This window comes from Passer domesticus, chromosome 16 (genome assembly GCF_036417665.1).
Source record: "Passer domesticus isolate bPasDom1 chromosome 16, bPasDom1.hap1, whole genome shotgun sequence".
In the NCBI taxonomy this organism is placed as follows: domain Eukaryota; kingdom Metazoa; phylum Chordata; class Aves; order Passeriformes; family Passeridae; genus Passer; species Passer domesticus.
This window is the reverse complement of record NC_087489.1, coordinates 12769915-12782138: the sequence shown is the minus strand read 5'-3', so window position 1 is coordinate 12782138 and position 12224 is coordinate 12769915. Positions and strand designations below refer to the sequence as shown.

The window sequence follows — 12224 nt, the reverse complement described above, 5'->3', positions numbered from 1 at the left end:
GGGAGGGGAGGCTCTCAGGGTATCACACACTGGAGGGATTCACCTCCCTCCTCTGCAGGATTCTCAGTGAGGCAGCTCTCATCTCACAGCTGTGGACTGATGAGCAAAATGACAGTTACTGTTTGCTGGAGAAATATTTGGGGTGTGCTTGGATGCGTTTCTGCCTCGTCCTGGAATCTTTTGTGTGTTTCTGTATTCCTGTGTCAGGCTTTAACTCAGCAGAACAGTCAGAGATTTCTGTGGATATGGACTCCAATATTCTGGTAATTTGATTACAGTGCATGCCATGGATGGCAGAAACTGTTGTATTCAGAGGTCAAAGTTGTGTCCACACCAGTGAGAGAAGTTTTACACCACATGTCTGATTTGCTTCTCCTTTTCACCTGTCTCAGGAGACAAATGATTCATCACATAGTGCTGAAATATCTTCATCTCCTGGTTTGGGCCAAGATTTAAGAGTAGTTACCCAAAAGTTTCTTTTTGAGCTGAGGGGAAAGATCTGTGATGAATGATTCTTTTTCAGTTCTTCTCTCCTGCAGTTTATTACAAGATTATTTGTGTAATTAGGGGGCTCAGTAGTAATGTTGTTAAAATACAAGTGGGCACATTTATTGTTTCCTCCAAAAGGAAACAACCAGTCTCTAGCAGTTCTGGTTTTCCCCTGCCTCAACTGAACATTTACTGTTTTATGTAGCTAGCAGATTGAGGATAAAGTTACTTTTTTTCCCCCCTTTTATTTCTTTTTGTTAAAAAGAAAAGAAAAAAAATCCCCTCCATTCTCTTAACAAATGCTGAATTTTTTAAGGATATGGTCAGAAAGGGGAACTTAAGCTCAGCATAATGTTTATAGTGCCACACAAGCTTCAGGAAAAGTGATGTGCAGTACTCTTTATTAACATCTAAAAAGTCCCTGTGGGATTATAATGACTGCAGAGTAATAAACAAATAAAAGTAGCAAGATTAAATTGTTCAGAATATTTTTAGTGATGGAAAAAGCAATAAGTTTTAACCTTGAGAACCAAGGGAAGAGCAGCTTGTGGGTAGAACAAATACAATTAGGAATGGATTCCTGTTAGTGATGACTGGTTATCATTCATGGCATTACAGATGATTGTCTTATATAAATAAATTGTTAAAATAAGGATACAAATGAACAGTATTCACATGTAAGCACCAAAATTCAGAATTTCTATATTACAGTAATTTTTAACCTTCTGTTTAAATGACAGATCTGAATTTGCTTTCTCTTGTGGTGCCAAAGGACTCAGTACAGGCAGTGGGTGTTCCAGGCACAGAAACACAACCAGCCCCATCCCCAGTCCTCACCCAGGCAAAAACCCTTCTCTCCATCAGAACCAAAACTGCCAGCTGCTAATACTGCATTATTTTATGAGCATTTTTTAGTACTTCTCCCAGAGCTCTTCTAGTCTCTTTTAAAATGTTTTACAGCCACTGAGCTGTGGGAAGAACAATTGGTGAAGCTGAGGGGGCCCCCCCAGTGCCAAGGCAGTGGCCAAAGGCAGGATTTGGCCCAGGGGCTCCAGGCCCAGAGGCTGATTCACAGCCCCAGGCTGGGCACAGGACACCGTGCCAGCTCCTCGGGGGTGGCAGGGCTGGTGACTTCACTGCCAGCGTGGCCTGGGGCCAGGCTGCTGCAGCTGAGTGAGGAGCTGGGGTGACATCAGTAGGGCTGGGGTGACATCAGTGTTACTGTGAGGAGCTGGAGTGACACCAGTGGGGTTGTGAGGAGCTGGGGTGACACCAGTGGGGCTGTGAGGAGCTGGAGTGACACCAGTGGGGTTGTGAGGAGCTGGGGTGACATCAGTAGGGCTGTGAGGGTGCTGGAGTGACATCAGTGTGGCTGGGGTGACATCAGTGGGGCTGTGAGGAGCTGGGGTGACATCAGTGGAGCTGTGGTGACATTAGTGGGGCTGAGGTGACATCAGTGGGGCTGTGAGGATGCTGGAGTGACATCAGTGGGGCTGGGGTGACATCAGTGTTACTGTGAGGAGCTGGAGTGACACCAGTGGGGTTGTGAGGAGCTGGGGTGACATCAGTGGGGCTGTGAGGATGCTGGAGTGACATCAATGGAGCTGTGGTGACATTAGTGGGGCTCTGCAAGGCTGGGTGACACCAGTGGGGCTGTGAGGAGCTGGGGTGACATCAGTGGGGTTATGCAGGGCTGGGTGACACCAGTGGGGCTGTGCTGACACCAGTGGGGCTGTGAGGAGCTGGGGTGACACCAGTGGGGCTGTGCTGACACCAGTGGGGCTGTGAGGAGCTGTGATTCAGCCCAGCATTGCCCATCATAGAGAGGCTGTGGCAGCAGCACAGGAGCTCTGTTCTCCTTTGAGGAGCTCTGGTGTGCAGCAGGAAAACCTTGCAGGATGCTCTGCTCATTATCAGCTCATCTGCTGCTGCCCCAGCACTGAGAGCTCCTGCTCGCTTTAATTATTGCTCATGGGGAACTGCCTTCCCTCTGCCCTCCTTTTCCTTGTTTTTTTGGGGTTTTTTTTAAAGGAAGGTAGCTTTTAAGAGCTTGCCATGAAGATCTAAGTTAAGGGATTTTCTCCACTACAAAGCCCGCATAGTTTCCCAGGCCAGGTGGACCCGATAGCACTGACTGCATGCTGAAAAATCTCATCCCCACCCTTCAGGCACTTTAATTGTAAGCCTTTCCAGATACACTGGATAAACACTGTCAAAATGAACCTGAAAGGGTTGTTGTTGTTGGTTTAGCCCTTAAATAATTATGAGTTTGTCTGTCTAATTACAACATAATCTTGTTTAAACTTGGATGGCTATTTGCAGTATCTCTTAAATGAGGTGGAAGCAGAAATACTGGGGAAAAAAAAAAAGAAAATTCACAGTTCTTCCACTTTAAGAGAAGGAAAAAAGGAGTTTTTACTCCTGTACAATTTAATTCAACCTGACAACAAAATACTCTAACTTGGAAGCTACTGTGGTAGGATAAGGATGATAAAGAATAGTGTGGAACCTCCAGGATGCAACAGAAACTTAATCCTCCACGGATATATTTTTCAAACAGTTTAGAAATAGTTTAAGGTAATTTACGGGAAGACTTGAGTGACAAAGCACATTACTTGAAGTGCCTTTCCTTCACTAGGCACTTTCTAAATTCTTTCTCTTTCATTTCTTTACTCTCAGGAGACTTTTAAATCCAGTGAACCAAAACAACACTTTGTTTGTTGGTATAGCACGGGGCTGGCACCGATGGCAGACACTGCACCTGTTCCAATAAACTGGGGAAATGCAGAGATAAACCAAAGCACTCATTAAGGGGAATCTACTGAAACTGAACAAGTTGTATTTTGAATATCTTCCAGGAATAAAAGGAGAAATACATAAACAGACTTTGTTTTTACCATTATCAGTTTAAAATAAACTTTGTTTAAAGGCAGCTTCACATTTGGTTTATGTACAAAGGCAGACATACTTCTAAAGAAGTTATGATAATGCTCGATTTTCTTTAAGAAAGGCAAGTGATTTTATCTAGCTGCTACTATTCTGCTAAAGAAAAATTACCTGTTGGCAGTTAAACTAGAATCAGTTAATTCCCCTGTCCCTTAGTAGTGGCAGCTTTTTTTGCTTTTGCATTTTCTCACGTTGAGTAATATCACATTCTTACAATCTACTTCAGAATTATCAGAGGAACAACATAAACTAAAGTCCATCTGCTCATCTATTAATAAATAACTAAAATTATTGGGGGATGTGGGGGGGAAATTGTTTGGATCGTTAGCAATGAAGGTCCCTGCAAAACAGCTTTTTGCTGGGCACAAGGAATATGCTGTGTAATATCTGACAGATTATTAAAAAATCCTAAATAAGAAGAAACGTTAAGTAACAGATCCTCAAAGGATAAATTTCTTCAAACATTTGCCTTGATCATCAGAGCTTGTGCTGTTCAACATGCCATACATCTCCCTCAATTTCTCTCTCTCACACACACAGCATTAAATACAAAATGTCATGAAAATTCCTAAGTATCATTTAATGCTGGCAGCCCTGCACTGTAAAGCCATTTATATGAAACTGTGGTTGGCAGCTCTCACTCTTCCATGGGAACAAATTAACATTGGCATTCCAAACACAGGAAAGTAAGGAAATTAGAAACACAGTTTATATTTGGCCAGTGCTTTGAAATACTGTACCATGCTACTGATGTCAATTAATGAAAAGCAGAATTTTGCGGAGAGGGTCTGGTTTTGAAACACATTAACACACGTTAAACATGTTTGCACAGGAACTGGATTGTAAGCATCTTGGTTCCAAAACAATAAAGCAATTACACTAAAACTTGCAGTCTCAAAGTTGCCATTGATTCAGTCCACTCACTCTGGATCACTGAAGGATTTTCACTGACTCTGAGATGTAGATGGTACAAATGTTTAAAAAAGGGGTAAGGCACAGTGTGGTGGGGATCACACCCACGATGGCTTCTCTGTTACCTGCTGTAAATCAGGTATATTTATGTATAAATAATGGAATTGTAGAACATACACCCAAAAACAGGGTGGGGCTCAGCAAACTTCATGGTCCTCATCAATGAAACAAGGATTTCCAAAAGGGCTTTTTGAATTAGAATCAGTTCTATCTTTGCTACCTGCAACCTCTTTTGCAGCAAAGATTTTTACTGACAAAATATCCAACACCAAAAAAATCTAGATGGCAGTTTATCTCCTGGCACAATTCCACTAGCTTCAGTGGAATTACTCCAGCACGGAATTTGGCCCCGCAGCCTTTACAAGGCGCTGTTTATTTGTACTGTGATTCAGATATTTTGATACCAGGAATCTTTCAGCACTGAAGTTTCTCCATATGAAATATGTCTTGTATTAAGAAATATCAGTTTCACATTTTTGTCAAACATTATTTGCTAAATTCTGTTTGTTGCAAGGATGGGAATTCAGTTGTAGTTCAACAACATGGATAGGGCTAATAATAATAATGATAAGCAGTGACTAATAGGAGCTGGTTCATGTTTTGATTGTTTGCAGCAAAGGAAACTTCCCTCAGAAACAATTTCAAGATTAGGAGAGAAAACTCTGTGAAGCTCGAGCAGAAACTACTGCATGCTCATTATTTCAACACAGGGGCACTTCTTTGGCCCAATTCTGCTCTCAGTGGTGCTCATGTAAATCAAGAGGGAGTTTATGGGAATTACTTTGGACGTAGAGTTGTATAAATGAGACCACAGGGCCAGCTTCAGTAGAAATTTGACAATTTACACCAATGAAGACCTAGCCAAGAATTTTCTCTTGGGTTTCCATTTTCCCAAACTTAAGCATGTGCAGAACTTTATCCATGTGATTAGTCCTTGTGTGTAGTCTCGTTTATTTCAAACAGTTGAGAAGGAAACTCTTCATCCTGAAACTAATTTAAACAACTCTCTCATTTCTTTAGAAGTTTCTTCCATTTAGAGAAGAAATATACATATATAAAATAGCATATTTTATTTATATATAGTAATGGTACATATTTTTGAGATAGAGATGTAGTTAATTCATAAAACTACTTTGATGTAGGCCCTAGAGAGGAGGACTGGAAAGGGTTTAAAATATCATGGTCTCTTAATGCTGTATATCAACAGGTAGTCTCCTTATCTGGCATGCTATCAAAATTTGCTTACTTGTGTTCTTGCTCAGATGACTTCATCCATCATTGCAACTTCTCACTGGTATTCATCCAGTTAGGACAATTTAGAGGCATAAAACTAAATGTGTTATCATTTTAACCACAAATTAACAGTTTCCACATAAATATTAGCATTTCCTCACTTGGTTCAAGGATAGCAGCCCTAATGGCACTAACCGTATATTTGATTTAAACTAATTAAAAACAGGGGCTCTGGCAATTTAATATATTGATTTTACCAGTGGGACTTAAATCTTTTATAATAAGTGTACACAGCTGCAGCACTCACCCACCGCCACTCTCAAACCTAATCCCTGCATTCCTCCTGACAATAACATGACAGGATCCACACATCCCAGTATTAGCCTTAACCCCAGTGACACTGCCAGAATGTATTAAACTAAAACATCACAGTGTCCTGTTTAAAAGGAGCCTGTCAACGGCTCTGACTGGGCTTTAATAGTTATAATCTTTTTTTTAATTAATGTTTCCAACCACTTGTGTAACCTTCTCTCACACATCTCTCCCCGCCGACCCGAAAATGTGTTTCAGGCTTATTTCCAGGGAATGCAGTGCCTGGTTTTGTGCTGCCTGTCCAGAGGCCATTAAAGCTCCTTTGCAGGGGGAGTGCTGGGACACACACAGAGACACAGGCATGGCACGACTGGGGGCACTGGGAGCAGGTCCTGCACGCTCCACTGGTGCCCAGCTCCTGTTACCAGCATCACAAGACCTGGCCATCAAGGCTTGTCTCCTTCAAAGCCCTTTAAGGGCTGTTGTGTTTTGGCTTCTAAAGTGCAGCTCACAGAGGGGGATTCACCCCCCCAGGACAGCCTGTGTGGGAACAGAGCAAAGACCCTGCTCTGGGATAAATCTGCTGTGTGCCAGCGGATGGGAAAACTTCCAGGTCCTTTTTCCTTGCATAAGGACATCTGTCCTTGGCTGCTCCTTGCTCTGCTAGCAGCACACCCCCTGGCAGAGGTAAATAGTTCCTGTCCTGCTCTGTTCTTTCACACCTGGAAATTAGAAAATTAATTAAATTCTCTCTGGGTGGGTCTGCACATTCAGGGAATACCTGCTGGTCACTTGCTGCACGGTCACACCTTCACTTGGCTGTGAGCTTTCTGCCTTAGCCAGTGTTACACCACCAAGGGATATCCACGCTGCCCAAAACAATTATGGGATGTACCTGTCCAGGCTTGAGAGCTTTTAACAGAGTTAGGTGGAAGAGAAGAAACAAAAAGAGCTGAGGGCTTGGCCTAATGTATGGACACACCATGTGATCAGGACCAGGCATCCAGGGCTAACTTTTAATCTGCTTTGTTTCAAGTGGGAAATATGTGAAGATCAAATAAGTTCAAATCCAGGTCAAATATCCTTGAAAATCTTTGATTTATACAAGCAGGAAAATGAGGTTTAAAAGAAGTGATTATGAAAGGGTTACTAAAAACACAGCTGTACTCGTACTCTTATATCTGAGGCTCTCCAAAGAAAAACTGTGTGACATCTATATTAACCTTTGGCTGTACACCAATGAAGGCCTGTAGTGAGCTGGAATGCAAGGCAGCCCCTTCCAAATTTTAACACAAGCCAGGTTACAGCTGCAAATGCCTGCAGCCCGTGCTCACTTTATAAAGTATTCCCCGAAGGAAATTTTTTAACTGTTATAGAATCTTTTTCTAATACCCTACAGTGTTAAAGCCTGTTATTAAAGGGCAAAGAGATGGTTCTCTATGCCAAACACTTGTCAACAAAAAGGATAGCCAGATGGTATGAAATAAAAGGAAACTTGGGGGCTCTTCAGCTTCTTGATTTATATTAACAAAAGCCACTTTCAAGTGCTCCTTCCAAGAATGACTAATTCCCCCCCCCACCTCTTTCTTGCCAGGATTAAACAACGTTGTTCATTTTATAATCAACCACGAGACAAATTAACAAATTGCCTATCACTTGTGCCGACTCTTTTAAAAATATTCTAAGCAAGTCTGTTTACCAAGGCAAGTTTACCAGCATAAGGACAACGCAATTATTTTTAGAAGAGAAGGCCTAAGTCATCTAGAGGATGTTTACTCCTCAGCTGCTGTTTATAAACTTGAAATTAAACTTGTGCAGAAAATGCTTTGCGTTTTTTCAGTTCCTAAAATGGGTCCGTTTGTAAACTGTACTGGACAGGATCTGAAATTAAATTCCAAATGCTAAAATTACAGTAATAAATTTTACAAAATTAGTCAGTAATTAACTGGCTAACTTAGTCAGACCACTGTGGCTAAATTCTCTTTTAATTTACAAATAACTTCATTCTTGACACAACTCCATTCCCCATTCATCTTAGCACAGGTGTAAGCTAAGACAAAATGTAGCCTGTAAATTAACTGGTTATAAATCTAAATCTAATTAGTTGTCAGGAATTTACAGTAAGTAAAATTTTGCTTAGTACAAAGCTCCCTAAAACTGAGCACCTGTATTCTGGTTCCTCCCTACCAATACCCAGCATAAATTTTCTGGACTAAATATACACAGTATCTCCATAGAAATCAATGTGTGTGGGGTTTGTTGTTGGGATTTTTACTATGTAGCCCAGTAAATCTTGCAATGTAGTTTTTTTAAAAAATACTATTCCCTCTAAAATTGTACAACTCGATGGATGAAAAATATAAATAAGGCAAAAAAAGTGCTTTTGTAGATTAGCATTTGGAAGCCTGGAATTACCGTTTTTTATTGACTGGAATTTCAGAGTATTATTTCTTTACTCTCTTTTACTTCCTCCATTCTAAAATGAAACTTTATTATGCTGTGACACTTCCTCATTGTGATGGCTCTGGTATAGTAATAAAAGCCTACCTGTGAAATGCAATGCTCACAGAGTATCTCTTACAAAAGTAGGACACAGTTTACTACAGTCTGCATTTAGGAATTCAGCTCTGCTTTAAAAGGGATCATTGTAGAAAGTCTCCACAAAAATTCAGTTCTACAATAGATCTTCTAATTTTCCCTGAATGTCACAGAAAACTGTACGTCTCAAAGCAGGTGTTGTGTTTGATTATATATGGAGTGAGTGGCTGCTCTAATTCATTAAAACCTCCATAAACAAGCCTGTCTTTGTCCTATAAAGATGAAAGAGCAATGACTATAATGGGATGAAAGGTGTGCACAGCGATGAAGAAAGCTATTATAGATCTGTGTCCTTTTTAAACTCGTCCTGGCATGCACTGTTGACAAGGGAACAAAACAGCACAGATAAACCTCCAAAAAGTGCCTTGCTGGTCGTAATTCCACCTGTCCTTAAAACTCCTTTTAGTAGTTTCGTAGCTTTGCTTGTGCTTTTAGGAGCTTTGCTTGTGCTCTTACTACTCCCTGACCATGCTGACAGCAATTCAATAAAATAATCATTTAGGAGTTTGCATAAAGAACGCTCTTGCATTTCTAAGCTAACAACAAACCCTGGCGGGTGGAAATGAATGAATAAATCCACTGCAGGCACCAAACTGCATCAGGATGTTGATTATCGGGGGTTATGGCTTACACAGGTGAAACCTGCCCCATACAAAGTTCTCACGTAGACACAGACATATCCAAAATGTAACTTTTATTTCACATTTGTGGATCGATTCCATTCCTTTGTATTCAAACCCATCAGTGGCCTAAATATTAATTCTTTCTTACGACTCTTACACGAGCTGACAAGGAGACTCTTCCTTACATCGGCAGTGTGGGACAGGAGCGCTGCAGTTTCACTGATGATTCAGTAAATTACTACACCTGAGGAGCAGAGCTAAACTCCCTCCCATTATGTACTTACATGTTTCATAAGGTTCTTTCCTCTCTACTGAAATGGAAAGCAAAGAGTGAATTTCGCTATTGTTATTTGAACATCTTTGTCTTCTGCTCAGGACTTTCCTTGCACTCGGTGTAGGACCCAAGAACAGTGTTAGCAAGGTCACCCTTATCTTTAAAGTCAAATATTTGACTGCTATTGGTACTTTTGACTGCTCAAATATTTGATTTTAAATGTATCATTGCTCATCGGCTTAAGTATCCAGCAGTGACTAGACAAACACTGTAATTCCAAATGGAAAGCAGCAGAGTACAGCCCCCGGGCCAGATGTAATTCCGAGCTTCCCACTGTGCAGCTTATGGCAGTTAATAGGGAGGCGCAGCTCATGCAAACTAGAGCTCTCCCACAGCGTCCCGTGGCTCCTTATCATGCAAGAATTGTGCCGGGATGGCTACTGTGTCTAATAATTATTAACGTGTGGCACAGAGCCCTTACAGCTGCTGAGCTTTTCAAGTTAGTTAAAGTGCTGGGATTAGAGAGGTCGTGGTTTAGGTGGTGGTTTCATCTTTGCTGCCTCTGAAGTTCCAGACAGTGGAAGTGTCCAGAGCAGGGACATCCATAAATGTGGTAATGGATTTATTGGAGATCTCGGGGGTCTGTAATTCCTGGCAGGTTATGTGCCAGAGGTGTGCTCCTCTTGGCACTGTGCGTTTCCCTTTGTTTGGGACAAAGTCTGAGCTGATCTTGTTTTGGAAATACAATTCAGGTTCTGCCTTGAACTTGCAGGCACCCAATCTGTACGTGTGTGGTTTGAGAGCCGCGCATGATGAGGTCTAAAAACAGATAGAGCAGCCAGGTCTGTAATTATATATTTAAAATAGAATGCGCACCCTGACAATGTTTTACTCAAATCCGGCCCAGTCAGTCCACACGGGTGTGCAATCTACAGCGAGCAAATAGAAATCAGATTGGGCCGTGGCATCCAATTAGAGAGGCCTAGTGAGCCGCATACAAAGCGTGCCAGCTCTCGTATCGTTTGCATAAACCCATCCACATGTGCTTGTGAAAAGAGGCGAGTTAGCGGCATAAACCGGGGTCAACAGGAAAAGCTGCAGGAGTAAATAAGGATTTACTGTGGAATCCCTCCCAAGCCATTAGGAAAACATGTGCGAGCGGCTCAGCCGCTCCGGGCGCTGGGATGCCGCAGGGAAGCGTCCCAGCCACCCGTCCCCGCGGCCCCGGGGGCTCCGCATCCCGCGGGAGCCCCAGCCCGGCACCGGGAGCTGTGCGGGACGCGGCTCCCGCCGGGGTTTCGCGTCTTCCTTGGCGGTGCGGGATGTGGAGCAGACCTGCTAATGGTCCTGTTTAACTCCTACCTGCAAATCCCATTTCTGTCGCGCAGCAACTATCGAAGGGAGCAGACGACAAAGACCTCAGTGTGGAGAGAGGGGAGAGCTCGTGGCTGTCCAAATGTGGTGAGGGGAGCTCGGAGCCCTCTCCCCGTCGATGCCGCTCAGTCACCGCCTGGCAAGGCGGCCGAGGGCCGCTACCTGCCCTTCCTTGCCCAGGTGGGCTGTCAGCCACCTGACCCGCTGGGAAACAGCTCCCAGCCGGGGCCACCTGCGCCACCAGCCCCTGTCCCCCCGCCGGTGGCCAGGTCCCCGCTCCAGCCTCCCCCTGGCACTGCTCCCTGCCCGGTTGCCCCGGACCCAGCCCCGCCAGACCGGCACTCACCCAAGTTGACGAAGCTCATGACCATGTCAGCTTCGGTGAGGAAGTTGCTGTCCTGCAGGCTGGCCAGAGGCGGCCCCTGGGTGCTGAAGATGGGCTTGTAGGGGTAAGAGAAGCCCTCGCCGTCCTCGGCGGCGGCCCCCGCCGCCCCCTCCTCCACGGACATGGCATTGTAAAGGTCCAGCATGAACATGGGGGCCGAGTTGTGCTTGCCGTGGAGGTGCGGCCGCGGGCGGTGCGGCAGGCCGAGGATGGAGAGGATCTCCCGCTGCATCTCGCGGCGCTCGGGGCCGCGCAGCCGCCGGTGGATGAAGCTGGAGTGCACCTCGTTGTCCACCGTGAAGTCGGCCAGCACGCAGCGCAGCCAGAGGGCGGGCGCGGCGGCGCCCAGCACCAGCAGCCAGGAGGCGGGCTGCCCGCGCCCCGCCGCCGGCATCGCGGCTCGGCGGCGGCGGCTGCGGGGCGGCGCGGGGGGCGCGGGGCTGCCCCGCCGCGGGACGCGCCCCGCCACCGGCATGCACGGACGCGCGGCCCCGCGCTCAGCCCCCGCGGAGGCGCCGCAGCCCGCTCATGGCCCGGGGAGGCGGCGGGGCTGGTCAGCGGCACCGGCCCATGGACGGGGCGGAGGCGGCGGCGGCGGGCCGAGGCGCTTTCCCCGGCAGCGGGAGCGGAGCGCTGTGCCCGCGTCCCGCACGCCGCGGCGGAGCCGTGTGAGCGGCGCGGCTCGGCGGGGAGCGGCGGGAGGGTGTCTCTGGTGGGAGGAGCAGGCGGCTGAGCCCAGGCGCTCTCTCTGGCTCGCCCGCTGCAAGCCGCTCGCGAGGGAAAAATCCCTGGAACTGCCTCGAGGAGGGACGTCTGCTCAGGTTGCTTTTCAGGATGTTTGTGGAGGCTGCGGGCTCGGCGAGAGGCTGAGCCGGTCCCCAGCGCCTAAATTGCCGTGAACGTCATTAAGGAGAAGACAGCCCAGGAGAGAGGGCGGTTTATGCATAAGGAAGGGGCCCAAACTCCCACAGACTTTATAGATGCGAGTACATCGGCTGCCTGCACAAGCACGCGTACA

At 45.6% G+C, this 12224-nt stretch overlaps 1 protein-coding gene across 1 annotated transcript in view; it reads right to left on the bottom strand.

Moving 5' to 3' along the window:
* The window catches only part of BMP7 (bone morphogenetic protein 7), a 39267-nt gene extending 27278 nt beyond the window's left edge, over window positions 1-11989 (bottom strand). Inside the window, exon 1 of the mRNA XM_064391386.1 lies at window positions 11168-11989. Coding sequence (XP_064247456.1) covers window positions 11168-11681 — 514 coding nt within the window. The 5' untranslated portion in view covers window positions 11682-11989. The remainder of the gene's footprint in view (window positions 1-11167) is intronic.
* Window positions 11990-12224: the final 235 nt, after the last annotated feature.